Here is a 27,901-nt window from a genome sequence, read left to right as displayed (position 1 = left end):
TTTGGGTAAATAGTACAATTGCTGGATTGTAGAGTAGTTCTATTTTTAACATTTTAGGAACCTAAACATTTAACATTTTAGGAACCTAAAGGTCTTTAGGAACCTACTGTCTTCCAGAGTAGCTGCAGCAGTTTGCATTCCTGCCAACAGTATAAGAGAGTTCCCCTTTTTCCACATCCTTGCCAACACCTGTTGTTTCCTGTGTTATTAATTTTAGCCATTCTGACTGGTGTGAGGTAATATCTCATTGTAGTTTTGATCTGTATTTCCCTGATGATGAGTGATGTTGAACATCTTTTCATATGTCTGCTGGCCATCTGTATGTCTTCGTCGGAAAAATGTCTATTCATGTCTTCTGCCCATTTTTTAAACTGGATTATTTGTTTTTATGGGTGTTGACTTTTATAAGTTATTTTTATATTTTGGATACTAACCCTTTATCAGATATTTTATTTGCAAATATCTTCTCCCATTCCATAGGTTGCCTATTAATTTTGTTGATTGTTTCCTTTGCTGTGCAGAAGCTTTTTATTTTGATGTAGTTCCAATAGTTTATTTATTTTTTAATGTTTTTATTTATTTTTGAGACAGGAGAGACAGAGCATGAGCAGGGGAGGGGCAGAGAGAGAGGGAGACACAGAATCCGAAGCAGGCTCCAGGCTCTGAGCTGTCAGCACAAGCCTGAGGCGGGGCTTGAACTCACAGACTGTGAGATCATGACCTGAGCTGAAGTCAGACGCTTAACTGACTGAGCCACCCAGGCACCCCCCAATAGTTTATTTTTGCTTTTGTTTCCCTTGCCTTAGGAGGCATATCTAGTAAGAAGTTGGTACACCCAATGTCAAAGAGGTTCCAGGGGTGCCTGGGTGGCTCAGTTGGTTAAGTGTCTGACTTTGGCTCAGGTCATGATCTTGGGGTTCATGAGTTCAAGCCCCACATTGGGCTGTCTGCTGTCAGCACCTGTGACAGCACACCTTTCCCACTTCAGATCCTCTGTCCCCCTCTTTTCCTGTCCCTCCCCTGCTTGCATATGCTCTCTCTCAAAAATAAATAAACATTAAAAAAAAGAGGTTACTGTTTGTGCTCTCTAGGATTTTAATGGTTTCCTATCTCACATTTAGGTCTTTAATCCATTTTGAATTTATATTTGTTTATGGTGTAAAAAGTGGTCCAGTTTCATTCTTTTGCATGTTGCTGTCCAATTTTTCCAGCACCATTTATTGAAGACACATCTTTTTTCCATTGGATATATCCTTTTCTGCTTTGTTGAAGATGAATTGACCATATAGTTTTGGGTTCATATCTGGGTTTTCTGTTCTTTTCTATTGATCTATGTGTCTGTTTTTATGCCAGTACCATACTGTCTTGATCACTACAGCTTTGTAATATAACTTGAAGTCTGGAATTGTGATGCCTCCAGCTTTGCTTTTCTTTTTCTGGATTGCTTTGGCTATTCAGGGTCTTTTGTAATTTCATATACATTTTAGGATTGTTTTAGCTCTGTGAAAAAAGCTGGTGGTATTTTGATAGGGATTGCATTAAATATGTAGATTGCTCTGAGGGCTATAGACATTTTAACAATATTTATTCTACCATGGAATGTTTTTCCATTTCTTTGTGTCCTCTTCAGTTTCTTTCATCAGTGTTTTATAGTTTTCAGAGTACAGATCTTTTACCTTTTTGGTTAGGTTTATTCCTAGGTAATTTATGGTTTTTGATGCAGTTGTAAATGGGATTTTTTCCTTGATTTCTCTTTCTACTGTTTTGTTGTTGGTGTCTAGAAATGCAACAGATTTCTGTGTGTTGATTTTATATCCTGCAACTTTACTGAATTCGTGTATCAGTTCCAACAGTTTTTGATGGCATCTTTGGGTCTTCTATATAGAGTATCATGTCATAGTTAAAATATTTAATTTTTTTAATGTTTATTTTTGAGAGAGAGAGAGAGAGACAGTGTGTGAGCAGGGAGGGACAGAGAGAGGGAGACACAGAATCCCAAGCAGGCTCCAGGCCGTGAGCTGTCAGCACAGAGCCCAATGTGGGGCTCGAACTCACGAGCTGTGAGATCATGACATGAGCTGACTGAGCCACCCAGGTGCCCCTTTAGTTAAAATATTTAAAATTTGGCTTCTTCCTTGCTTATTTGGATGCACTTTATTTCTTTGTGTTGTTTGATTCCTCCGATAGGACTTCCAGTAATATGTTAAATAACAGTAGTAAGAGTGGACATCCCTGTCTTGTTCCTGACCTTAGAGGAAAAGCTGTCCATTGTTCCCCATTGAGGATAATATTAGTTGTGGGTTTTTGTATATGGCCTTTATTATGTTGAGGTATGTTGCCTCTATCCCTACTTTTTGAGTTTTTTAAAATTTTTTAATTTTTATCATGAATCAGTGTTGCACTTTGTCAAATGCTTTTTCTACATCAGCTGAAAGGAAAATATGGTTCTTAGGTGGTGTATCACATTGATTGGCAAACATTGAACCACATTTGCAGTCTAAGAATAAATCCAACTTGATTGTAATGAATGATTCTTTTAATATACTGTTGGATTTGATCTACTAGTATTTTATTGAGAATTTTTGCATCCATGTTCATCAGGGATATTGGCCTGTAGTTCTCTTTTTAGTGAAGTCTTTATCTGGTTTTGGTATCGGGGTGATGCTGACCTCATAGAATGAATTTGATTGGCTTGCAATTCCTAACAAAGACTTTGATTTTATGTTAAAAGTCTATTTATTTATTTTGAGAGAGAAAGAGAGCACGATCAGGGGAAGGGCAGAGAGAGATGGGGAGAGAGAGAGAATCCTAAGCAGGCTCCACACTGTCAGCGCAGAGCCCAACATGGGGCTTGAACTCACAAACGGTGAGATCATGACCTGAGCCGATACCAAGAGTCCTATGCTCAATTGACCGATCCACCCAGATGCCCCACCTAACCAAGACTTTTAAAATGATAATCTCTTCAAATTCTTGGCCACCACGAAACAGTGAGGTTTCCACAGGGCACATCATCAGATCCTGCTCTGCTTTGGCCACTCTGCATGGAGCTTCACATTGAAGCTGTTCATGGCTGAAGGAGACTGGAGAACTCTGACCCCTCAAGAATCTATCAGCCAAAACAAACAAACAAACAAAAAGAATCTACTAGCCATACTGAGGCTTGTAGGGATCAATTTCTTGCAGCAGACCTGCAACCCATTGAAGACACAGTGTCATGGGCATGCTGATTGGGAAGCTCTGTCTATACCATTTCCTCTCAGCCTTGTTTCTTCTCAACATATGTGAGGGACTCACAATGGCATATTTTTTAAAACTGCTGGATATTCTGTTACATTCCTCATAGAGACATTCTCCATACTTCCCACTCTACTTAAGAATGAGTATTCCAGGGGTGTCTGGGTGGCTTTGTTCGTTAAGCGTCTGACTCTTGATTTTGGCTCAGGTCATGATCTCATGATGAGGGATCAAGCCCTGCATCAGGCTCTGAGCTGACAGCACAGAGTCTGCTTGGGATTCTCTCTCTCCCTCTTGCTCTGCCGCTCCTCTGCTCATGCTCTCTCTCTCTCTCTCTCAATAAATAAATAAACTTTAAAAAAATATTGCAAATAATGGGTATTCTACACCCTATCTCATATAAATTTTACCCAATATCTTGGCTATAACTATCATACGTATGGATGATACCTACACCTTCCTCTATGTTCAGCCTCAACCTCTCTCTTGGGGCCATTCCACATTTCCTGCTTCCTGAATTTCGTTATCATGTACACATCTTGCCAATAATTTGCAGTTAGTGTATTTAAAACTGAACTCATCCACCTTTCCTAAATCTGTTCTTCTTCCTGTGTTCTTTATCTCTATTTTAACAACTACCACCTTTCCTGATACACATTTCCAGCCCTCTTTGACTTCTTCCTTTGCCAGCTGATTATTTGCCAAATCTGGTCAAGTTCATCTCACTGTGAGCTCTTGACATCTGCCCTGTCCTCTTCATTTGTAATTTATATCTAGTATGTTGCAGTAAAACCATACTTTTCATATTGCCAGTTAGGTTTAGTGGGTTCCCCCCCCCCCATATTATATATTTATACAAGAGTAACTTCCAAGAATAGCCCTCTGCATTTTTGGGGGGTACTTGTGATTTGACACCTCATACTGTTGTTACCTGTGAACCTGTTTTATTGCCCTTCCTAATCTGTAATTTCTTAAAGGGGAAATGACACTACAGTTTTCTGTTCCTGCTGCAACAAATTATCAGAAAGTTGGTGGCTTAAAACAACACAAATTTATTTTCTAACAGCGCTAGAGCCTCAAAGTCTGAAATCAAAGTGTTAACAAGACCACGTCCCCTCTGGCAGCTCTAGGGAAGAACCCTCCCTTGGCTCTTCTGACTTCCGGTGGCAGCTGGCATTCCTTGGCTCATGGCCGCATCACTCCAGGCTCTGCTCTATCGTCACATCACTTTCTCCTCCCTGTGTCTGTCTCTCATCCCTTTCTTGTAAGGGTACATGTGATGGCATTCAGTGCCCACCCAGATAATCCAGTGTAACCTCCTCATCTCAGGGTATGCGTCTCATCAGCAAAGACCCTCTTCCCAAATAAGGTAGCATTCACAGGTTCCAGGAATTAGAACATGGACGTCTTTTGGAGAGCCATTTTTCAATCTACCACCTCTTTGAGTAAGTGTTCTTAAAAGCCATGCGTAATATTTTCAACGTGAAATATTTTGGTTTTCCTCAGGATTGGTAAAATAGAAAGAGAGAACTAGTGTTAAATCAAGGTATACAAAGCAAAGATGATACCAAATTCAACATTCTGTTCAATAGCTAGCAGAGAGATACGGTGTCAGACAAACCAGCCAGGTGCTACCGACATGTTCAGAGCAGAATCAAAGCAGAACTGCTTCTTTCAGTGCAGTGGGTCTGTATTATCCTAGCATTAGGACATGCTCATTCTGTAACTCCAGGGGCCATCCTTATAAGTTATAGTGAATCAAAAGTTCTGACACACTAAAGAATAATAACTTCTACCATTTTTGCAGAAAAATGTTATGATTTTGCTTCATTTTGTTTTTAAAACATTTTTTTAAAGTTTAATTTTTTAAAATGCTTATTTATTTTTGAGAGAGAGAGAGAATGCAAGTGGAGGAGGGACAGAGAGAAAGGGAGACACAGAATCCGAAGCAGGTTCCAGGCTCTGAGCTGTCAGCACAGAGCCTGATGCGGGGCTCCAACCCACAGACTGCAATGCAAGATCATGACCTGAGACAAAGTTGAATGCCTAACTGACCCAGGTGCCCCAAAAGTTTATTTGTTTATTTTGAGAGAGAGAGAGAGAGAGAGAGAGAGAGCAAGTGAGCACGAGTGGGAGAGGGGCAGAGAGAGAGGGAGAGAGAGAATCCCAAGCAGGCCGTGCGCTGTTAGCTTACAGCGTGATGTGGGGCTTAATCCCACGATCTGTGAGATCATGATGTGAGATGAAATCAAGAGTCAGATGCTCAACCAACTGAGCTTTTAAATATTTTTAATCCTGTCATTGTACAAAACATTGATTTCACCACATATTTATGGAGTGTTTAGCACTATGATTAAATGGGGAAATAGATAGATTAAATGTATATATGTAATTTAAACTAATTCTATCACTAAGCAAAACTATGAAGTAGATGAAGTCTTTAGGGGTATGGTTGTATTTCAAAAACAATTTGACCTTCTGGGATCTAGTGCCTTCATATTTGTGCATGTATGTTTATACATAAAGGAGCGTCAAACATAACATTAATATAAAGCATTATATTGCATAGGCCAAATCCGACAGACTTCTCCAAGAAGACAGGCCTTTATTGTCTTATATTCTAGCTCTCCGTTTTTCAGGCTTTCAGAAAAGGTGTAAGTGGTATTATTTTTGAAAAGGAAATCACACCATCTAGGTGGCCGCCTGGAATAGATGGCTACTTTCTCCCTGCATCCATGCAGTCCTGATTCCGATTACTATAACCCATATAAACAATAAGTTAGGGCATCTTACATTTGACTTCAGGACTCTATTAAACTGAAGAGGAAAAAAAAGCAACGAGATGAGGAAGTAAAAAATAAATCTCCTAATTTATGATTTCAGAAAATTATCGCAGTTCTTTTTTCTTCCCTCTTACTAGTTGGAAGTTTTAGCACACAACCTTTCTGTTGTACTTGAGCAGAGAGGCAGGAAAACCCACTAGCAGTTCAGCAGTGCTGCTGGCAGACCTGTCAGACTGCGGCCCTTGGCCACGGTGATGGAGCTCGTTAGGATTTGGAGGCTTCGTGCAAGCATGCAGTTGTGGACTTTGGCAGTGTTCGTTCATCTGCATAGGACAGAATCCCAGCTTCTACCTCCGGGACACATTCGAACCGATATGTCCTGCTTCATAAGGCATAAATGGGGCTGATATTTATTTGGAATCATTAATTTCTCCTTTCCCTTAAAAAATATTTTTATAATACTGAAAGAAAAAGCAGCTTCTTGCTAATTAGAGTCCTCAAATGTCAAGAAAGAGAATCTGGTAGTAATGGAAAAATAGAATCATAGATGAATGATTCACCAGTGGATGGAAGAATATATGTGTGTAGATTTTATGCTGCAGGATGTTTATATGTCCAACATGGTCAAAAATAAAAGCAAAATTTTCTCTTTACCATAAATGGTAGGGTTTCGGCCAGTTCCTTGGTGATTTAAATAGGCTGCACAATGTGTCACATGGAAAACCAAGAGTTTAGTACAAAGCAGAGTGTTCTTTCACAGTCTGTTGACATTAAATCCCCGCCTTCCCCATCCTCATCACTTCTGTTAGGTGAGAACTCTTCATTCATCCATCCATTTCAACAAACATTTAAACAGTACCTATTACGCAGAAGGAGTGGGAAAGACAAATGAACGGTCACTGGAGCTGTGGCACGGCGGAGGAGGTACAGGCACGGAGGAACCCAGACCAGACTGAGTGGGGTGATATCTGCCAGGCCAGAGCGCCAGGAAGGGGCCATTCTCCAGCAAGCAGCTCTTGCAGTCTATGGAATGGCGGTGCACAAAAGCCCAGGGACGGGAGGGCACCTTCTTTTTTTTTTTTTTTTTTTTTTTTTTTTAACGTTTATTTATTTTTGAGACAGAGAGAGAGAGACAGAACATGAACAGGGGAGGGGCAGAGAGAGAGGGAGACACAGAATCGGAAGCAGGCTCCAAGCTGTCAGCACAGAGCCGACGCGGGGCTCGAACTCACGAACCGTGAGATCATGACCTGAGCTGAAGTCGGTCGCTTAACCAACCGAGCCACCCAGGCGCCCCGGGAGGGCACCTTCTAAGGGCTTAACTGGGACAAGTTAAGGGACGAAGCTGCAGATTCAGGTAGGGGTCAGAATTACAAGCCAAAATCAGGATTTTATGTTCTTTTCTTTTTTTTTTTAAAGAAAATTTTTTTAATGTTTATTTATTTTTGAGAGATAGAGCACAAGTGGTGGAGGGGCAGAGAGAGAGAGGGAGACACAGAATCCAAAGCAGGCCCCAGGCTCCGAGCTGTCAGCACAGAGACCGACGCGGGGCTCGAACCCATGAACCGTGAGATCATGACCTGAGAGAAGTTGGACGCTTAACCGACTGAGCCACCCAGGCACCCCAGGATTTTATATTCTTAAAATATTCTGAAGTATTTTAAACTGCTGACAGATTTTAAATAGGGAAGTGATATGAGAATTGATTTCCACTCAGAAACTAGAGCTAAGCATGGCTGAAGGTGCCTTTTCTGACACAGGTAAAGAGAAAAAGACATTTTCTCCCCAAGATGCTTTGAGGAAAAAAAAAGGTGCCAAAAAAGTTTGGAAAACAGTTCATATTAATCCCTTTTTTGGAGATTCTCTATTCACATTAGCATATTAAGGGAGTGTGAAAAACTGGTAGCAAACAAATCATTCTAATCATTTTCTTTAAGCCAGGGTCTTTTTGAACTTTTTGGTTAATTACAGATTTTGTTTCTCTTGTAGCATTTACTAACATTCTTTGTAATTCTCAAGGGGTAGAATTTAGAAACAATTGGCTAGTATAACAGGCTCTGCTGTGTAGAAAGGGAATGAGAACCATCTACCCCAGGTAAGGAAAATATCAGCCAGCGCTTGTTGAATATATGTTGGGAGGAGGGTACTTCATTTTATATTGAGAGTGCTGTAAAGCCTTTATTTCATTGGAAACAAATTTCATTTTCACTTATACCACTTCTTCCCTGGTACCTAAACTCTATGCTTATATTCATGACTGAATTAGGAAATCCTACAGACAGGATTGGGTAATGACTGATAATAGGTCTCAGCATTGGCTCTAGTAAAACTGAAGAGATGGCAGGACAGAGGATAGATACTGCTTTTTTACCATATACACTGACCAGTGCTTTCTAACTAGATCATCTCTTTTTTTTTTTTTAATGTTTATTTATTTTTGAGACAGAGAGAGACAGAGCATGAATGGGGGAGGGGCAGAGAGAGAGGGAGACACAGAATCGGAAGCAGGCTCCAGGCTCTGAGCCATCAGCCCAGAGCCTGATGCGGGGCTCGAAGTCACAAACCGTGAGATCGTGACCTGAGCCGAAGTCGGACGCTCAACCGACTGAGCCACCCAGGCGCCCCTAGAATATCTTTTTTTATAATTTGTTTAAAAACAGGGACGCCTGGGCAGTTCAGTTGGTTAGGTGTCTGACTTGGGCTCAGGTCATGATCTTGATGTTTGTGGGTTCAAGCCTCCTGTTGGGCTCTGTGCTGACAGCTCAGAGCCTGATGCCTTCTTCAGATTCTGTGTCTCCCTCTCTCTCTGTCCCTCTCCCCCTTGCACTCTATTTCTCTCTCTCTCTCTCGAATAAATAAACATTAAAAAAAATTTAAAGGAAATACAATGTTCCTCTTTTCTTTGGAATCTAAATATTGTCTGTATTTTACAATTGTTTCTCTTTCCCCTGATGTGTTTTTTAATAAAAATGGAAACTTCTATATTTTTCAGTAAAGTAGAAATTAAGTCTTTTTAGTAAGCCTTGGGATGTAACTACATCTGTTACCCAAAAAGTATGTAGTTGGAAAAATAAATACTAATTATATGAAACATTATTTTTTATTTGGTATATAGTGGTACATCTCCTTTAAACTCAATAAAATGGTACACATTTGGTATAGGAAAAAACATTTAGCATTGTAATCATTTCTTTGATGTTGAAGGCTCGTACTGAGAAGGACCCAGAGAACATTCATTAGTTCAGAGCAAATGAAGGGAGTTGTGAAAATAATGCTAAATCTTCAAATCTAGTAAGGATGACTCTTTCTGGCCCTCTCCTCTTTTCCCTTGTTTGTTCAAGATCTGCTCCCATTCCTGTTGGCATTTTGCTCTCTGTCTTTATTCTTAGTGGTTGAAGAAAGCTGGATGCTCATCCTTCCTTGTCTCATTTCCTGTCTCAGCTGTTAGGGAATAACTGGAGAAGAGCTTGATGTAGCAACATAGAATCTTCACTCTGCTCCTTTAAACTGAAACATGAATTTCTGGGGAAGTGAGGACACTGGTCTCTGTTGGAACTCTGCCACTAGCTAGTCATGTGGCAGTCACATCACCCTAGTGAGATGAGGTTTCAGTTCTGTAACTGATTTGGGGGGCCTGTTTTTGGCAATTTTCCTTTGAAATACATTAAGTGAATACCTAACTTTGCACTTTTATGTATCCACTTAACAAATGCTTATGAAATACCTATTATGTGCTAGCATTGTTGGGAGAATATAGAAATGAGCAAAATAATATGGTTTCTGCCTTCATAGAATTACATACTTTCTAATGAAGAGATTTAAAAATAATGGTAAAATAAGGGTTCTTCCATCCCATACTCCTATTATATTTTCTCCCTTTGCTGTAAAACGTTGTATCCTGAGCTGCCGACACCAATTTTGGTTGTAAAATAACATGCATTAATATTAATATCAGAAGTTACTGTCAGAATATAAGTTTTTTTTAAGGAAAAAAGAATTCCTATAACTTCTCTATCTGGAGATTAGCATGCTTACTTTAAATGTGAAATGACATTTTATTGGTTTTTCAGTGTTTAAACACTGGCATACCATAGAGTCTAACAGCAGCCTTTTGACGTTTCCTTTTCTTTGCAGATTTATCCTCACACATACTAAATATTATCTGTCTTCTAGGTGATCTGTAATAAAAGGAAACTGTTGTCTTTGACGTTTTCCCTAAACATAGAATGATATTTTAAGTTGAAAGCATTGCAGGGTTTTAAACTTTACTGATCTTTTAGAAGAATTACCCCATATTGTATGTGTCAATGTTAGTAGTATTTAATTCCAAAGATTTCAATTAAAATAAGGTGCCAAACATAGACTTCAGGAGGAGAGAAATGAGCAAAGTTTGCTTATTTTAATTCATCATAATTAGGCTCTAGGTCATGGCCCAGCAACTTGAAGACACTTATTACACTGAGCCTGACTGTCATTTGGGAGTGGTGTTAGGCCTGTGGGTAGACTTTCCTTTTCTCCTATACATGATATCAAATGGAGGCTTTTGCCTGAATGCAGTTCTGTTTGCATGCTTAGGAAAGGTGGTATGGATTTTCCTACTAATTTCACTGAGGACTTATCAGAAGTTCCCCTTAACATTTGCAAATTTGGCAGCCGTTGTGAGGTTGAAAACACTGTGGGGTCAGAATTTGGGAAGATGGAGGAGGGCAGGTTAGATGTTGAGAAAAGTCTCCATGTTCTGGGAGAACATGTTGCTGGTATCTCTCAGGGTGCCAAATATTTGTATCCTTCAAAGACATACACAGGAAAATAATGTCTCCCCGTCATAATTCCAAGATGGATGTCCTTTCCTCCCTCCTTTCTTCCTTTCCCAAGCATTAATTGGACATGTGCCATTGTGCAGAGGACGAAGAATGCTCTGCCATTCAGATGTACATACATTTAAGTCATGTTCCTTTTATTATTATTTTTATTGTGGTAAAGTAGACACAACATAAAAGTTAACCGTTTTAATGTACACAGTTCAGTGACATAAAGTGCATCTACACTGTTGTACAGCCATCTCCAAAACTTTTCATCTTCCAAACTGAAACTCCATACCCATTCAGCAATAACTTCTCATCCTCTCTTAGCCCCCAGCCCCTGGTGACCACCATTCTATTGTTTGTTTCTATGAATTTGACTAATCTAGATACTTCAAATAACTGGAATGATATACTGTTTGTCCTTCTGTGTCTGGCTTATCTCACACATCACATAATGTCATTTATTTATTTACTTATTTATTGATAATTTACATCCAGGTTAGTTAGCATATAGTGCTATAATGTTTTCAGGAGATTCCAGTGATCATCCCCTTTGTACAACACCCAGTGCTCATCCCAACAAGTGTCCTCAATGCCCCTCACCCATTTAGCCCATCCCTCCCCCCAACAGCCCTTCCAGCAACCCTTAGTTTGTTTTCTGTATGAAAGAGTCTCTTATGCTTTGTCCCCTCCCTGTTTTTGTGTTATTTTTGCTTCCCTTCCCTTATGTTCATTCATCTGTTTTGTATCTTAAATTCCACACATGAGTGAAGTCATATGATATTTGTCTTTCTCTGACTGACTTATTTTGCTTAGCATAATACCCTGTAGTTCCATTCACATTGTTGCAAATGGCAAGATTTCATTGTTTTTGATTGCTGAGTAATACTCCATTTGTGTGTGTGCGTGTGTGTGCGTGTGTGTGTGTGTGTGTGTGTGTGTGTGTGTGTGTATACTGTATCTTCTTTATCCATTCATCTGTTGATGGACATTTGGGCTATTTCCATACTTTGGCTATTGTCAATAGCGCTGCTATAAACATTGGGGTGCATGTGCCCCTTCAAAACAGCGTACCTGTATCCCTTGGATAGATACCTAATAGTGCAATTGCTGGGTCATAGGGTAGTTCTATTTTTAATTTTTTGAGGAACCTCCATATTGTTTTCCAGAGTGGCTGCACCAGTTTGCATTCCCACCAGCAGTGCAAAAGAGATCCTCTTTCTCCGCATCCTTGCCAACATCTGTTGTTGCCTGAATTGTTAGTTCTAGCCATTCTGACTGGTGTGAGGTGGTATCTCATTGTGGTTTTAATTTGTGTTTCCATGATGATGAGGGATGTTGAGCATTTTTTCATGTGTCTGTTAGACATATGGATGTCTTCTTTGGAGAAGTGTCTACTCATGTCTTATGCCCATTTCTTCATTGGATTATTTGTCTTTTGGGTGTTGAGTTTGATAAATTCTTTATTGATTTTGGATACTAACCCTTTATCTGATATGTCATTTGCAAATATCTTCTCCCATTCCATTGGTTGCCTTTTAGTTTTGCTGATTGTTTCCTTCACTGTGCAGAAAGAAGCTTTTATTCTTGATGAGGTTCCAACAGTGCATTTTTGCTTTTGTTTCCCTTGCCTCCAGAGATGTGTTGAGTAAGAAGTTGCTGCGGCCAAGGTCAAAGAGATTTTTGCCTGCTTTCTCCTCTAGGATTTTGATGGCTTTCTGTATTATGTTTAGGTCTTTCATCCATTTTGAGTTTATTTTTGTGTATGGTGTAAGAAAGTGGTCCAGGTTCATTTTTCTGCATGTCACTGTCCAGTTTTCGCAGCACCATTTGCTGAAGAGACTGTCTTTATTCCATAGGAGACCACAATGCTATGAAACTCAAAATCAACCACAAGAAAAAATTGGGGAAGACAATGAATACTTGGAAACTAAAGAACATCCTCCTAAAGAATGAATGGGCTAGCCAAGAAATTAAAGAGGAAATTAAAAAGTACATGGAAGCCAATGAAAATTATAACACCACAGCCCAAAACCTCTGGGACGCAGAGGGAAGTATATAGCAATCCAGGCCTTCCTAAAGAAAGGAATAAAGGTTTCAAATACACAACCTAACCTTACCCCTTAAAGAGCTGGAAAAAGAACAGCAAATAAAACCCAAAACCAGCAGAAAACAGGAAATAATAAAGATTAGAGCAGAAGTCAATGATAGTGAAATTAAAAAAAAAAACAAAAACAGAGCAGAGCAGTGAAACTGGGAGCTGGTTCTTTGAAAGAATTAACAAAATTGATAAACCCCTGGCCAGTTTGATCAAAAAGAAAAAGGAAAGGACCCAAATAAATCAAATCAAGAATGAAAGAGGAGAGATCACAACCAACACAACAGAAATAAAAACAGTAATAAGAGAATATTATGAACAATTATATGCCAATAAAATGGGTAATCTGGAAGAAATGGACAAATTCCTAGGAACATTATAAACTGCTGAAACTGAAACAAGAAGAAAGAAAATTTGAACAGACCCATAACCAGTAAAGAAATTGAATTAGTAATCAAAAATCTCCCAAAAAATAAGAGCCCAGGGCCAGATGGCTTTCCAGGGGAATTCTACATAATGTCTTTAAGGTTCATTCATATTATATACCTTGTTCAGAATTTCCTTCCTTTTTAAGGTTAAACAATGTTCCATTGTGTATATGTATACAAAATGTATACAAAAATATAACAGTATATAATAACAATTATTACTAATGTTATATGTCAGTAATATAAATATAATATCAAATATATATTTGGCTATTGTAAATAATGCTGACATGAATATTAGTGTACAGGTGTCTGTTCAAGTCCCTATTTTCAATTTCATCAGGTATATATCTAGAAGTGGACTTGCTGGATCATATGGTAATTCTGTATTTAATTTTCTGAGGAACTGCCATACTGTTTTCCATCATGGCTGCACCTCGTTACAATCCCACTCGCAGTGTATGAGGGTTCCAGTGTCTCCACATCCTCATCAACGCCTGTTATTTTCTGGTTTTGTTTTTGTTTTTAGTAACAGTCATTATAATGGATATGAAATGGTATCTCTTTGTGGTTTGGATTTGTATTACCCTAATGACTAGTGATTTGTGCTTACTGGTCATTTGTGTATTTTCTTTGGAGAAATGTTTATCCAAGTCCTTTTCCCATTTTTAAGGTGGGTTGTTTATTTTCTGTTGTTTTTGAGTTGCAGGTGTTTAAAAATGTATTCTAGATATTAATCCCTTATCAAATACATGATTTGCAAATATCTTTCCCATTCTGTAGGTTGCCTTTTCACTCTGTTGATAGTGTCCTTTGATGCACAAAAGTTTGTAGTTTTAGTAAGTTTAATTTATCTACTTTTTTCTTTTGTTGCCTACACTTTTGATGTCATATCCAAGAAATCATTGCCAAATGGTCATGTACTCTTAATTGATGTATATTTATTATATACATGAATCATATACCAAACAAAAGCAAATTGAACTTTAAAAAGGGATGAGATAAAGATGAGATAAGCAGTTACATTTTTTAAAACATCATTGAAAACATGTCATTGGATATGCTATATTATCTTTGAAAAGATTTGGTTTTAAGTTCTGGTTCTAAACTCAGTTTCTTTCTATAGTTGTTTCTAAAGGTGGTCATAGTAGAAAAATACCTCACAAAGATACATGTATACAAATTGAAGATGTGCATTGTTGGTTGTGCCTGCTAGATCATGGTGCTGTTTTTTCAATTCCATTCACCAATTATGCAAAGATTTTAGTTGAAAATCACTCACCAGATGTTCATCTTCCATGATATCAATCAGTTGTTTATGCAGACTCATCAAAAAGTCCTGCATTTTATGTATTTTTGTAAGTGGGTATAGGTCCAATGAAATTCCACATGTGGATGATTTGAAAGCAGGTTTGAAAAATGTATTGTCAACTTTTAAAATGTGAGCACAGGAAGGAGTTGTTACAGGTGGCATACATTATTGTCAGTTGTATGATCATATGCTAATGGAAATAATATCAAACAGTCATTGTTCAAAATACTCTTCCCAGAGTAATTTTTTTGTTTTCAAGAAGCAGTTGTTTTCTCATTCATTATCAGAATCAAAATTGTCAAAATGGTAGCTTCATCTTGAAGGTGGTGATAAAGGGTATTTAATCTATGAAAATATCTTCCCAACAGCAAATCCTGACAACCATTGTCATACCAGAAAAAATCAGCAAATCTGGAGCATGGTGTTTTATATAATAGAGATGTATAATACCTTTATATTCAACAAACCTTTTATGTGTTTTGCCACAAGTAGAAAAAAAACAAACAAACCTTGTGTCATTCAAAAGATTACCCCGGTTATTCCTCATGTCATTACAAAGTATTGTATAAGAGTCTGTATTTTAAAGATCTTGTCTTCTTGGAAAGGAACTACATTTTTGACATCTCTAACACTTGGCACACTCCTGGCTTCAACTGCTTTGCTGTAACATCTTGACTATGAATGATGCAGTGCAGGATTTTATATGTGGAAATGTTTCTATGACGTTATCCCAGAATATTTTTTAGTCCACTTTAAGTAACCATTCAATTAAGCAAATTTTTTCATAAATAATTGTTTTCATTAAAGAATTTACCATTGAGAATATAGCTTCTTGGTACATGTTTTCCTTTAGTTGTTCATAAGAAAAGGAGTTATTTTTTATTTCTTTTTTGAACCAGACTAGTAATATCATAAATTGATTTTTTAGCAATATCTTTACTTTTTTCTATCTATACAGAAAACCTGTATTATTATTATGTACTTATTTTAATATTTATTTCTTTACATCTTCAAACATTCAGCAGTTTTGCTGAGAATCTTTCAATTACATTTGCTGATAAAGGAATGCATTTCAGCTTGTCTCCATAGTGATTTTCTTGTATTTCAAGTATTTTTTTTTACCATAAGAGGAAGAATAAGTGTTTATCTATTCATACGTGGCTTTTCTTTTCTTTTTCTTTTCTTTTTCTTTTAATATTTTGGTATTAAGCAAGGATACTGAAAGAGGCTTCTAAACATTTCAATTGTAGTGAAGTTTCGTGAGGTACTGGATTCATTGTTGTCTGACTTCACCCCTGGCACTGTGGGGAGTTCACCAGAGGGAGTGGGTGGGAGAGTATTCTCCGGGCACAGTAAAGAGCAGATACAGATGTATGATGCTGTGAAAAAGGTGGGCAGCTTGGAAACCTGTGAGGAGCTCTGCTTGATCACCAAAAGATGAACGTAGGGGACCACAGGTGATGAGAGTGACAATGACATCGGGAACTGGAACCGAGGTTTTCTTTGGAGGGAGTGAGCAGTGAAGTGAAACTTAGCCCAGGTTCTTTATCAAACAGAACCAGAGGTAAGGATTAAATGCTAATGCTTTCCCGGAAAGGTAATCTGGGGGCAGTGAGACAGGAAAAGTGCAATAAGTCAGGGAAGGATGGGAGGTACACAAGGTCTTCATTACGAAGCTGGTCATCACTTCACGAAGAAACAGAGCCAGTTTCTCAGCCACTTGAAACAGCTCCAAAGACGCTGTACAAAAAAGACGTGCCTCGGAGCATTCCATCAGCGGGTGTAGGGGAAGGGAATCCATCTGATAGCATCTTACCTTCTCTTGTCTCCCATTAAACAGAGCTCACTGTTGAGGTATTAACTCCCTTCTACTTTTGAACTGCATCACTGGGCACCTTCTAGAGAGCCAGATCCATGCCTTGCAGTGTGGTGCTTCATCTGAGTCTGGAACCGGTCATTGTGGCAGTGGTTGAGGCAGAACAGATAGCCAAGGGCTGATTGACAGGTGAGGCTGGGGGAATCTGAAGCAGTGCATAAGATGTACCCAGTACAGATGACCTCTTATGATCCTCAGATATGCTTGTGACCTTCCATTATATATGGTTTCTGTGATACAATATTGGGCTTCTATTATCATGAGAACAAATTGCTCTTACTGCTTCCCCACAGAGGGGAGGAACAAGTCGGTCAATCACAGAATTCCCCTCAGGAAGGAGACTTGTTGTGATTTCCAGAAAGAAGGCAAGTAGGCTAGTGAAATAATAAGCTACAGTCTTTTGGCTGGGGCTGGTCCTGAGGCTCTAATTGATATTTATCATCTCTGTCCTCACATACATTCTATATACTTCCCTCATCCTGGGCCAGCTTTTGCTGGTCTATATTGGTTTCTTGGTGAGGTGACCTAGAACTTCAAGTGGTCTCACCCTTTGCTTTCCCTGTACGTTTTAGGTCATGGCTGCTGCATTTTTCCATTAACCATTACCAATGGGCATGTGAGTACTCAGAGATACCCAGTGGATCCCCTGGGTTTCAGACACTATCTCCTTTGAAGCCATCCTGTGATGGTAACACCAGCTCTTTAATTAAATCAGTAAGACAGGAAACCATTTCCTTACCTTTTGGACTGTTGGCGTGAAAGCTCAAAATATTGTCATTAAAGCTCAAAATGGTCCAGGGGTAATCAATGGGACTCTTACATACAGTAGCAGATGTTCCCCTTCTCCGGGAACTAGGGCCTCCGATTGGGAAGGACCTCGGATTGCAAGGAGTAGAAGCACAAATCCTGTCAATGGACCCCTGTGTTTGATGATGAGGGGACAACTTGTGTGTCTCTTGCTTCCTGGACCCATAAACCCTTACTGTTGGAAGCATATTACTATATGTCACCTGTCAATTTGGCCCATATATCACTTCTTGGAAGACAGTACCCAAACCCCACAAGATATTGCATCCATAGTTGAGCCCTCAACAGGCTGTTTGTCATTCTGTTGGTCTGGTGGGGTACGTAGTATAATCATTGAGTCCCCTGGTAACAAGTCCACTTTTGTACCTCTTTTGCTGTAGAAAACAATCCCACGTGGGAGCTAACATTGTGTGGAAAGCATGTTGAAGGATAAAGCATTCTGCAAGCCCTTTGATAGTGGTGTCGATGGAGGCTTTGCAGGTAGGAAAGGCAACCCTCTATCCAGAGTATGTGTCAATGTTGTGTGGATTAATAATTAATGTCCCTTCCAGCATGGAAAAATTAACTTGCCACTAGATAGTTGTTGGATGACATCTAAAGGGATGGCGATACATTGAGGACACATCTTTAGTCTCTGATGCTGGCACATTGGCCACTCATAAGTGGCTGTAGCCAGATTGGTGATGATGACAAGAGGCCCATGCATAGTCTTCATCTTTGTTACCCTGTCTACTCTGTAGCTTATTGCACAAGCACTGGGCTGGTCAAGGAGACTATTCAGGGTCATTATGTCAGACCATCTTTCAGAGTCACCCACATTTGGGGCTAATGTGGTAACTGTTCATTTCCAGCTACACCAACACACTATGAGCCAGTCTTGTGTCTTTTTCCTCTGAGACTTGGTCAGCACAGGAATTAATGGGTTGAAAGAGAGGCACTGGTGTTGTAGAAGTAGATGGCAGGCAGTCTGGACCAGCAGTTGATAGTAATTTACTCATAATTTTGGACCTGCTCCAGCCTCATCATAAATGTGCCACTTCTGTCATATAGTAGACTGCTACTGTGTCTGTCCAGCAGTATGATTTGGTGGATCTGCGTACACACTAAGTGTACAGAGGCCACACTTCCTCTGTCTGCCCCAGTGATTGATCATAGCAGGCTGATCATAGCATAGTAAGGTAGGTCTATTCCTAGGAGACAGGGACTCCTCTAACAGGAGGTTTTAGCTTGTGGGTGTCTCAGCATTCCTGCCAAGATTTCCTTAGAACTGCACTGGAGTCTAGGACTCTTCTATATAACCTTCCTAACTTCTTTCTCTCCTTCAATAGTGATCAGATCTGTAGCACATGTTTAATTGAATCTTGGTATTTGCTTCTTGGAGAACCAGGACTAACATGTGGTGCTTCATCTGAGCATGGGAGTGGTGGAGGGGAGCTAGAAGCTCCAGGCCTTGGGATCAGGCAGAAGATTTCTGTAGGCAGGCATTTTAGGTGTGTGAAGTAGCTGTAGTTAGGTCAGAGCAAGTGACAGAGGCCTGGGAGACAGGGAGGCTGAAGGATCTGAAGGGGTGCGTAAGAGATGTCCAATGTGGAGGGTTTTCAACAACAGAGTGCGGTTTATAATTATAGGCACATCGCTTCAGCAGTGAATTGAATGACTGGAGAGCAGCAAATATAACAACAGGGAGACTGTTTAGGAGACAGTGTTATAGGCAGGGGATAATGAGTGTAAACTACAATAGTGTCATTGAGAAGGAAGACAACGGGATAGGTAAGACACCGAGAATGGTGAGAAGGGGATAAGGAAAACTAACAAGTCTTAGTGATATTGAGGTCAGACAAAGGGGAAAGAGAAGCGGCAAAACTGGTTCTTTGGTTACTGGTTGAAGAACTGAGAGGATAAAGAATATGGTAGGAAAAACTTTTCTTCTTTCAAAGTAAAGCCTCTCTGGTTACATTGAGTTGCGGTGTCTATTTAACATCCATATGAGCTGTGGGATATATAGATTTGGAGCTCAGGAGCTGAGGAGAGGGTTTGCACAGCAGATGCAGATGTTGGAATTCTCAACTTAAGGAGAAGCTGCGAGCAACGATGCAATTGCCCAGGCAGAATGTGAAGAGAAGGGGCCTCATGATGCAGGTCTGGGGCTCACCACTGTTTAGTAGGAGGATTGATGATGAGGAGCCCATGGAAGAGTAGAACTGAGAATTAGAAGAAAAACCGGAGTCCTAGACACCCACTGTGTAAAGAACCTCACAAAGAGGAGTCATCAATAGTGTTGGGTCCCTGGAGTTGTCAAACAAGGTAGGGGCTGAAAAATAGACACCTTGTTGTTATTACAGTTGTTAACAAGATTTATTTTTTTGTTTGTTTGGTTTTATTTATTAATTTTGAGAGATAGCGTGTGAGTTTTCATGAGTAGGGGAGGCGCAGAAAGAAAGAGAGAGAATCCCAAGCAGGCTCTTCGCTCTCATTGCAGAGCCCAATGCTGAGCTGGATCTTACGAACCTTGAGATTATGACTTGAGCCAAGATCAAGAGTTGGACACTTAACTGACTGAGCCACCCAGGCATCCCAACAATATTTCTAATCTGGGAAGAAGCCAGATGACAATGGGGTCTGAATGAAAGAGAAGTATAAAAGTGAAGATGGAGAAATGCAGTATTCTTTCAGTGAGTCAAGTGTGAATTAAATTGGCAGAATTCAAAGAGGACTTTCTTGTTTCTGTTATTTTATTTTTTTAAGATGACAGAGACATGTGCACATTTCTAGGCTAATGGGAAAGAACCAGCAGAAAGGGAGAGGTGGAGGTTACAGGTGAGAGAAGAGAGTGAGACGAGGTAAGCCTCAGATCATGGTAGTTTCTGTTTGTTTTATGATGGTCTCTAGATGAAGAGAGAGAGAGAGAGAGAGAAAAAAGAATTTCTTCTGAATGAGCTTCTTGATGTAAACAAGCCCATACATTAATGTCAGGTACCAGACTTCAGCTCCCAGAGGATCCTGTGCCTTTCTGAAGAACATGGCAATGGCTGACTGAGAGGGAGCAATCATTGCCTCTGCTGAGCACAAATGAACTAATCAGATCAAATCTGCATAACTCATCCACAAAAATTCCTATAATAATCCAATCCTATTTCCATCCACATCTTACTGCAAGTGTCTCAAACAATGGGACATTTTATTAATCAGAGAAAAAGTTTGTCTAAAAGCTCACTGTAAGGAAAGCTTTAGTCTAATCTCTCCTGTGTCACATTTCATTATGACAGATGTGTCTCATTGTAGGTTCTTATTTACATAGCACACAGACATATTGTCATTACAGATAATTAGTCTCGAAAGCATTAGCTTTTAAAACAAATCAAGTTTTAAATTTCCTATTTATCCATCAGCATGTTAAAGAAGAATATGCCCCCTCCCGCATTAGGTTCTATGCCTGGTTTTATTTCTGCTCAAGCTCTTTGTCCTCATGTTTTCGAGTGGAGGGGAAGCACTGAGAGGTTCAGATGAAGCTATTGTTCTGGCATTCTAAAACTGCTGACATTCTTTTCTGTGAAAGTCATTGAATCACCAAATTTGATGAAAGGTCCCTGAAATATCAGGAAACAGATTTTCTGTGGAGTCTATGAATACAACTATTAATGAAATGAATTTTAAAGTCACAGGAAAATATCTTGGATTTTTTTTTCTTAGCTTGGCTGTTTTCTTCACTGAGAAGTATTTTAAAAATAATTTACTGCAAGGGTGCCTGGGTGGTGTAGTCAGTTGGGCATCTGGCTCTTGATCTCAGCTCAAGTGTTGGTCTCTCTGGGTCATGAGTTCAAACCCTGCATTGGGCTCCACACTGGATGTGAAGCCTACTTAAAAAAAAAAAATAAGTTACTCCTTTTTGACAAAGATATGATACGTGGGTACCTTTTTATAAAAGAACACACTGTGATATGAAAATGAAGTATCAACTTGTCTTGAATGTTTTCTAAGAGATTTTACTTCATAAACAAACAATAGAAGGGTCTCAGTCGTTCCATTTTACAGTGTAGTTTTTGGTGGTGCTGTTTTGATTAAGCTTTAAGGTACTGCAGTAATTGTAAAATGCTATACTATTTTAGTGGAAAGTTATTTCCCAAATCGGAGATTAGAAGTGTGTGTGTGGGTCACTCAGCATCCGTTGTGTAAGTTGTTGAATTAAATTTCTGCAGATGTAGTCATTTACAGATACCCCTATTCAGAAATTGTTTTCCTATGAAAACATTAGAGGTATTAATATGTAGAGATCTACATTAAAAACTATAGGAAAGTAAAAATGAAAATGTTTAAAACACACGTTATTGGAGTTACAGAAGGAGAAAATATTTGGTGAGATAATGGCTGATGATTTCCCAGAATTATTGAAAGATGTGAATCTTTAGATGCAAGAAGTAAAAATTCCCAAGCATAATAAATAAAATAAATCTACGTCTAGATATATCATAATGTCTTGAAGATCTTAAAAGTAGGAAGAGATCAAGTTGCCTATACACAAATTACTCTTAGGTTCTCAACCTCTAATGAGCCCCCGAATCACCTGTAAAGTTAGTAAGTAAGCATGGAGAAGTGTCTCCACCATTTCAGAATTCTGATTCAATTGGTCTAGGATGGGATCTGAGATCCACACATCTGACAAGCTCCGTAGACCATACTTTTGGGCGGCAGTAGTAATGCGAGGGCTGACTTTTCAACATCAACAATGGAGAGAGGCCCTAAATGGATAATATTTTCAAAATGCTGAAAGAAAAGAACTGTCAATACGGTAACACATACCTAGTTAAAACTTCAGGCAAGCATAAGGGCAAAATAAAGACATTTTCAGCTAAGAAATATTGAGAGTGTATTACCAGTAGGCACTCTTCAAAGGAGCTTCTAAAGGACTCACTTGGGGAAGAAGAAAAAAGGAAGATGTGTGTGCAACACAAGAAGGAATGATGAGCAAATTAACATATGGGTAAATATAAATTGTTTCATGACAGTTTTAAGCTGTTTGTAAATGTTTTTATTAAAAGTTATCACAGTAAATGAAAAATACCTAAAATGTATTTACCAAAAACTTACAGCAAATATCATCCTTACTGGTACATCATTAGAAGCATCATCTCCTTTAAAATTGGCGTGACACGAGGATGCCTGCTATATCATTTCAACATTGAATTGGAGGTCCCAGTTGAAAAATAAGAAAAAACGTATTAAAGATATATGAATAAAGTTGTAATTACTCATAGATAATGATTTAAAAAAGAGAAAATAACGGCACATAAGTCAGCAGAAGCTATTGTTATGCCCTCTCTTCCTGCTGGGAAATGGAGGAAGATGCTCCCTGGTTTCCAGTATGTATTTGGTAAACCTGACTCTGGGATACCCTTTTTTTGTTACTATTTTCCAAACACTGTATTATTGTCACCTTGACATACAGGTTTCAATAAAGCTTTATAAAGATAATGGGAAAAATTAATAAGGGACATCAACAAGTGTACTAGATACATATTCTATAAAAAATAAATTTTAAGACATATGGTTAAATAAAACATGCCATTTAAAAAAGAAAAACATAAAGAATTAGAAGTAAATCCAAGAAAATATGACAGTGACCTTAAATGTTCATATTAAGTCATAATATACTTGCTTATGTTAAGACTTACATAATTCATAATTGTGAAATTATCTCTTAATTGTTTCCTTTGTTCAAGACTGGTTGCCTATCCAAGTAAAACTTTCTTCACATCAGGAATTGTGCCTTCTAGTTGTCATACTATTCTATTCTGTAATGTGCAATGCTAAGATATTTTAAAAAATGAATTACTATTATGAGAAGTTTCAAGTATGTTAATCCAATTGAGTTTGGCATATATGGGGGAAATAATGGAACAAAAATAAATGATCCAATGTTTTGGGCACAGTCCTTCTGTTACACAAAAATCATTTGGAAAGATACTTCTTTATAACCCTCAAAGCTATCTGGACAAAATGATTAATACAAAGATAGTGGTTATCATAGAGTGTGCATGATCACCAAGCAGATTGAACACTTACACAAACATGTAGCAAAATGCTGGTTGGTACCACTCTGGAGTGCACGAGACCCCCACCCTCCAATTTTCCCACGCATGACCCTTAATAATAGGCCTTTCTGATTATCTCTAGATTTTTCATAGTGTCTGAAACCCACGAGAATTGGCATAATACTTTAGTTTCTTCATTAAATAGAATTTGGGGAATAAAGGTTATATGAAAAATGAAGCTCTTTAAACTAATACTGGGCAATTAGTATTTTTGGTTTTTGTTTATTTTTGCGAAGCTGTTTTCCATTCATTTCAAGTAGAACTTAAATATTATGAAGGTGACAAATAAGATAAATTATTCACTTTAGTTTGGTGTGAATGTTTTGAATTGTAATTGGAAATGTAAACATTATTAACCTAGAAAAAAGAAGTGAGATTTTCTTTCATCTTTTGGTCCTCTCCTGTTTGTTTCCATGAGATTTTGAGACTTTCTTAGAGAGGATGGTTCATGTGTTTTGGGATTCTCTCCCAGACCTGCAGCATTCAGTGCTTCTCATCTGTTGTTGGGGCTGAACTAACAGCCACCATGACGTTGAACATACTTGACTGTCACACCACGCGAGTAGATACAGGGCATCTTTGAAGCTAGTTCTGTCTGCAACCCTCGACTGGAAGAGGCCGTCCTGGAGGACTGCAGCAGCCCCTTGGTGGTCAGCAGTCCCTTGCCAGCCATGGAGGTTAAGACGTAGATAGGCTTTAAGGAACAGCAACTTTAAAACTGTGCAGTGACCTTTCCTGGCTGGGGTTCTCCCCGGAAGAGGCTATTGTGGGGAGGGAGCAGAGGGGCTTCGCCAGGTACTCCTGATCAACACATCTTTGCTCTTTTTTTTTTTTCATCTTTTTCAACCTCCACTGCAACCTGAATTTTCAATTGCGTTTCATTCCTAGTTCTGTTATAGAACCAAAATAACATAGCTTACATTTTGTTTATTCAAAATCAGAGGTTATTTGGAAAGCAAATAGCTTGAGTAGCCTCCTGGGTAATTTTAATAAAACTTAGTGCCTGAGAGAGTCTGTTAAATGGAAATGGAAATTCACTCCTGATCAGTTTCCATTTTCATTTTTTTCATTTTCACTTTAATTACTGAGCCTCCTTTCTCTGAAATCAAGTCTCTAAAACAGACCTTAATTATCCGTGTTTAACTGTAGGAAGATTTATTATTCAGAGAGCAGCTAGCAATTCAGAATAGATGCTATTTTGTTCATATTTTAAAGGGTTAGTCAGAAATATTTCTTCTAATGGGAATATTTTGTACAAAAGGCCACTAGACCAAAAGGTAGACAGCTGAAAACATAAGGATTTAAAATAAATCTGTAACAGAGGAAGACGACTAAATCTTTTGAAGTCTTTAGTGGCATAATCCCCATGGAGTAAATGAATTAAATTAACATAATTTCAATAGAACCAATCTTTGCATTCATATAGCATCTTATTTTTTCTAAGATCTCTTTTTGCCTTATATCTTAAATAAATGATTCCTCTAAGGTAAGTACTCCTGAGCCTCTCTAGTCTTTTAGGAATCCATCTAACTCTCTTTATGTGCTTCCCTAGAAGTGATTTTCTTTGTAAAATGAGACATTTTTTTATCTTAAATTGCAGAATTGTATCTACCTTGAGTTGTAAAAACATCATTTCCTCTTTAGTTCTCTGTAGCCTGGTTTATAAAGTTTGTTTGCCAAAGAAGTTTTAGGATATTATAATTTCTGAAAGCCTTTAAAAGTAAAAGAGACATTTTATCTCTTATTTATGGTTTAATGTGGCTCTGCTGGAAGGGAAATATAAGAGATAGAGGTGATGAAGAGGTGATGAAAATTAGTTGCAAGGATATTGTTTCAGGTGTTGGTGGTATCTGTAGGGGGTCACATCCCATATGCAGACAGAAATCAGAGCCAGAATGTGTTAGAGAGGTCAAGGCTTATATATAGGACTAGTCCATGCAGGAATGGTGGTTGAAGTTGTGAAAGTGAAATACCTAATGAAAGAGAAGAGAATCAATGACATATCTAGGATGAAGGAGGAAGGAAGGGAGGAACACCTGTGAACAGAGTCTGAAAAGGTATGCTTAGAAGGATAGGAGGAAAGCAAAGGAGTTATGTCCCAAAAGACTAGGAGGAGATCATTTCAAGAACTAAGATAGATCACCTATGTTCAATGGAAACTGAAAATAAGGCACTGCATTTGGTATCTGGATTTTTTGTTGTTGTCATCAGATAACCTGAGGTAATAGTGAAGAAGATGAAGAAAGAAGCTAAAAGGGACAGTAGATGCCTTATAACAAAATGGAGGCAATAATAATATATTGTCCACTGGAATTGCTGGGTGTGGAAGGTTAGAAATATGATATTAACTGGAAGGGCACTAAAGTTAAGTGATTTAGGGTACAGGCATCTGTGCATATTTGTGGATAGACTGGAAGACTCCAATAAAAAGGGAAAGGATAGATATAATGTTGCAAGAAGGACTCAGAGAACAGTCTGGAAGGAATGGGATTTTTATTATTATTTTTTTAATGTTTATTTTGAGAAAGTGAGAGAGAGCATGGTCACGGGCATGAGCAGGGGAGGGGAGGGGCAGAGAGAGAGAGAAGGTGAAAGAGAATCCCTAGAGGCTCCATTCTCAGTGCATAGCCTGATGTGGGACTTGATCTCACAACCATGAAATCATGCCCTGAACCGATATCAAGAGTTGGACACTTAACTGACTGAGCCACCCAGATGCCCCAGGAGTGGGATTTACTAAGGTTTACTTAGAAATGAAGAAACTTTATTTTCTTCATTAGAAGCTTAGAAATGAAGGAACTCATAAATGCTTTTCTCATTAAAATAGAGGGAAAATAATTCTAGCCGAAGACCTTTTCTCGGGAGGTGGGTAGTGAGGCTAGGGAAAGCAATGGAGAAGAGGTGACATTTGGGTCATGCCTCTTCAGTAGCATCATATGTGTACCTATTTCACAACCAAGATCATCACTGATTTGCTCCATCAATAAGTAATAACATGCTGCTAACTCTTTATTATTGAGACCTTTCTCCCATAGCCCCTTCTGACTTTTCTTTGACACTGTTACACCAATTACCTCAAGATTATCTATCATTTTTCAGGTAGACCAGGATCATAGAAAGAACATTCAAGAAAAGGAAACAGTATTCACTAAAACAGAGTTAATAAAAATGCAGCAAAAAGGCCAGTATGGCTGACGTATAGGATATTGGGTTGTATGAATGGTTAGAGTGGAGCACCGAAAAGTAATCTGAGAGCTTAATAAGGAAGCAAAATGCCATACTAAAAAGCTTAGGTGTGATTCTTAATGGGGAACTGGTAGATTTTCCTTCTCTGGGCACAGTGTATAATATTGATTGTGCTGATCATATGTGACAAGGTATATATATATGGCAGGGTTCTTCAGGGGCTTGGAATGGGAACTGTGAAGGGTTGGGAGTTTCTCAGTGGATTGGGGATTGGATGTGAGTCAAGGACTTCCCAGCAGCTGAGAGTCGCTCTCTACCTCAGGACTATTTGGCTTGTTGCCCAGGGGATTCTTACTCTGTGGAACCTAATGGACCATGAGTGGTCTACCACCTCGTTGCTGTAGTCAAATTCATACCTAAAAATAAGCTTACCAAAGTGGTCATTGAGGGCAATGCCCTGCATCAAGGTGGAGGAGTGGGTGACTCTGTTAATCATGGGAGACAATCTAGTCAATCTAGTCTTCCTGACAATCAGTATTGCTCAGGACTTTCTTCAGAGGGCCCCCCAACTCCTGCTCTACCACATTCTTGACGTTGAACTTAGAAGCTTTCTTCAGATGGCAGGTCGGATCCATGACATACTCTTGGAAGTGCCCCTGGTTACGGGGATGATACTCTGGGAAGCACCATGACATCATGGTTCACCACAGGGGACACCCACAGTGTCTTCGTGGCATTGATGGCATAGACTGTGATTATGAGTTTCTCCATGATTTGAAATTTTTATGGATGATGTTGGCCAGGAGAGCCATACAATTAGGGTTCAGATGGCATTGCTTACAATCTTGAGAGAGTTCTCATGTTTCTCCTTGCGCATGAAAATTCCCATTGCACACATGAGGGATCAACACAAGGTACAAAGATGAGGGCTTTTGTGGCTTCACCTTCAGGTGAACCTTAGCCTTCTCAAAAACAGTAAAGATACCAGGGGACGCTTCACCAACATCACCCCATTTCATGTTGGTGAGGGTAAGGCCTAATAGAGATTTTTAATCTTGTATGCATAGGACATAATTCACGAGTTACTCACAATGATTTCGTTGGTATGTGATGGATGAGGTGGAGTTTCTCTAGAGGAACAAATATGGAGGTGAGGATATGGCTGAGGCATAGGAGTACAAGGTTATTACTTGGGAAGATTTGGCTGGCCAGGTTTCTTCTAAGTGTTCTTGTATAGTTAAGGGCCTAACAAGCTCAAGTTCCCATCAGGATAGGCTTAT

The 27,901-nt window shown here is 38.9% G+C and overlaps 1 protein-coding gene across 1 annotated transcript in view; it reads right to left on the bottom strand.

Annotated features, from left to right (window-relative positions):
• RFXAP (regulatory factor X associated protein) overlaps positions 1 to 27,392 on the bottom strand; it is a 78,054-nt gene extending 50,662 nt beyond the window's left edge. The window contains exons 1-3 of the mRNA XM_053214787.1: positions 27,286 to 27,392; positions 26,977 to 27,037; positions 23,978 to 24,129 (exon numbers count right to left, since the gene is read on the bottom strand). Of these exons, the coding sequence (XP_053070762.1) occupies positions 23,978 to 24,129; positions 26,977 to 27,037; positions 27,286 to 27,392 (320 nt within the window). The remainder of the gene's footprint in view (positions 1 to 23,977; positions 24,130 to 26,976; positions 27,038 to 27,285) is intronic.
• Positions 27,393 to 27,901: the final 509 nt, after the last annotated feature.

The sequence above is a fragment of the Acinonyx jubatus genome, chromosome A1 (genome assembly GCF_027475565.1).
Source record: "Acinonyx jubatus isolate Ajub_Pintada_27869175 chromosome A1, VMU_Ajub_asm_v1.0, whole genome shotgun sequence".
In the NCBI taxonomy this organism is placed as follows: domain Eukaryota; kingdom Metazoa; phylum Chordata; class Mammalia; order Carnivora; family Felidae; genus Acinonyx; species Acinonyx jubatus.
The sequence above is the reverse complement of the archived record's forward strand: the minus strand, read 5'-3'. Positions and strand labels throughout refer to the sequence as shown.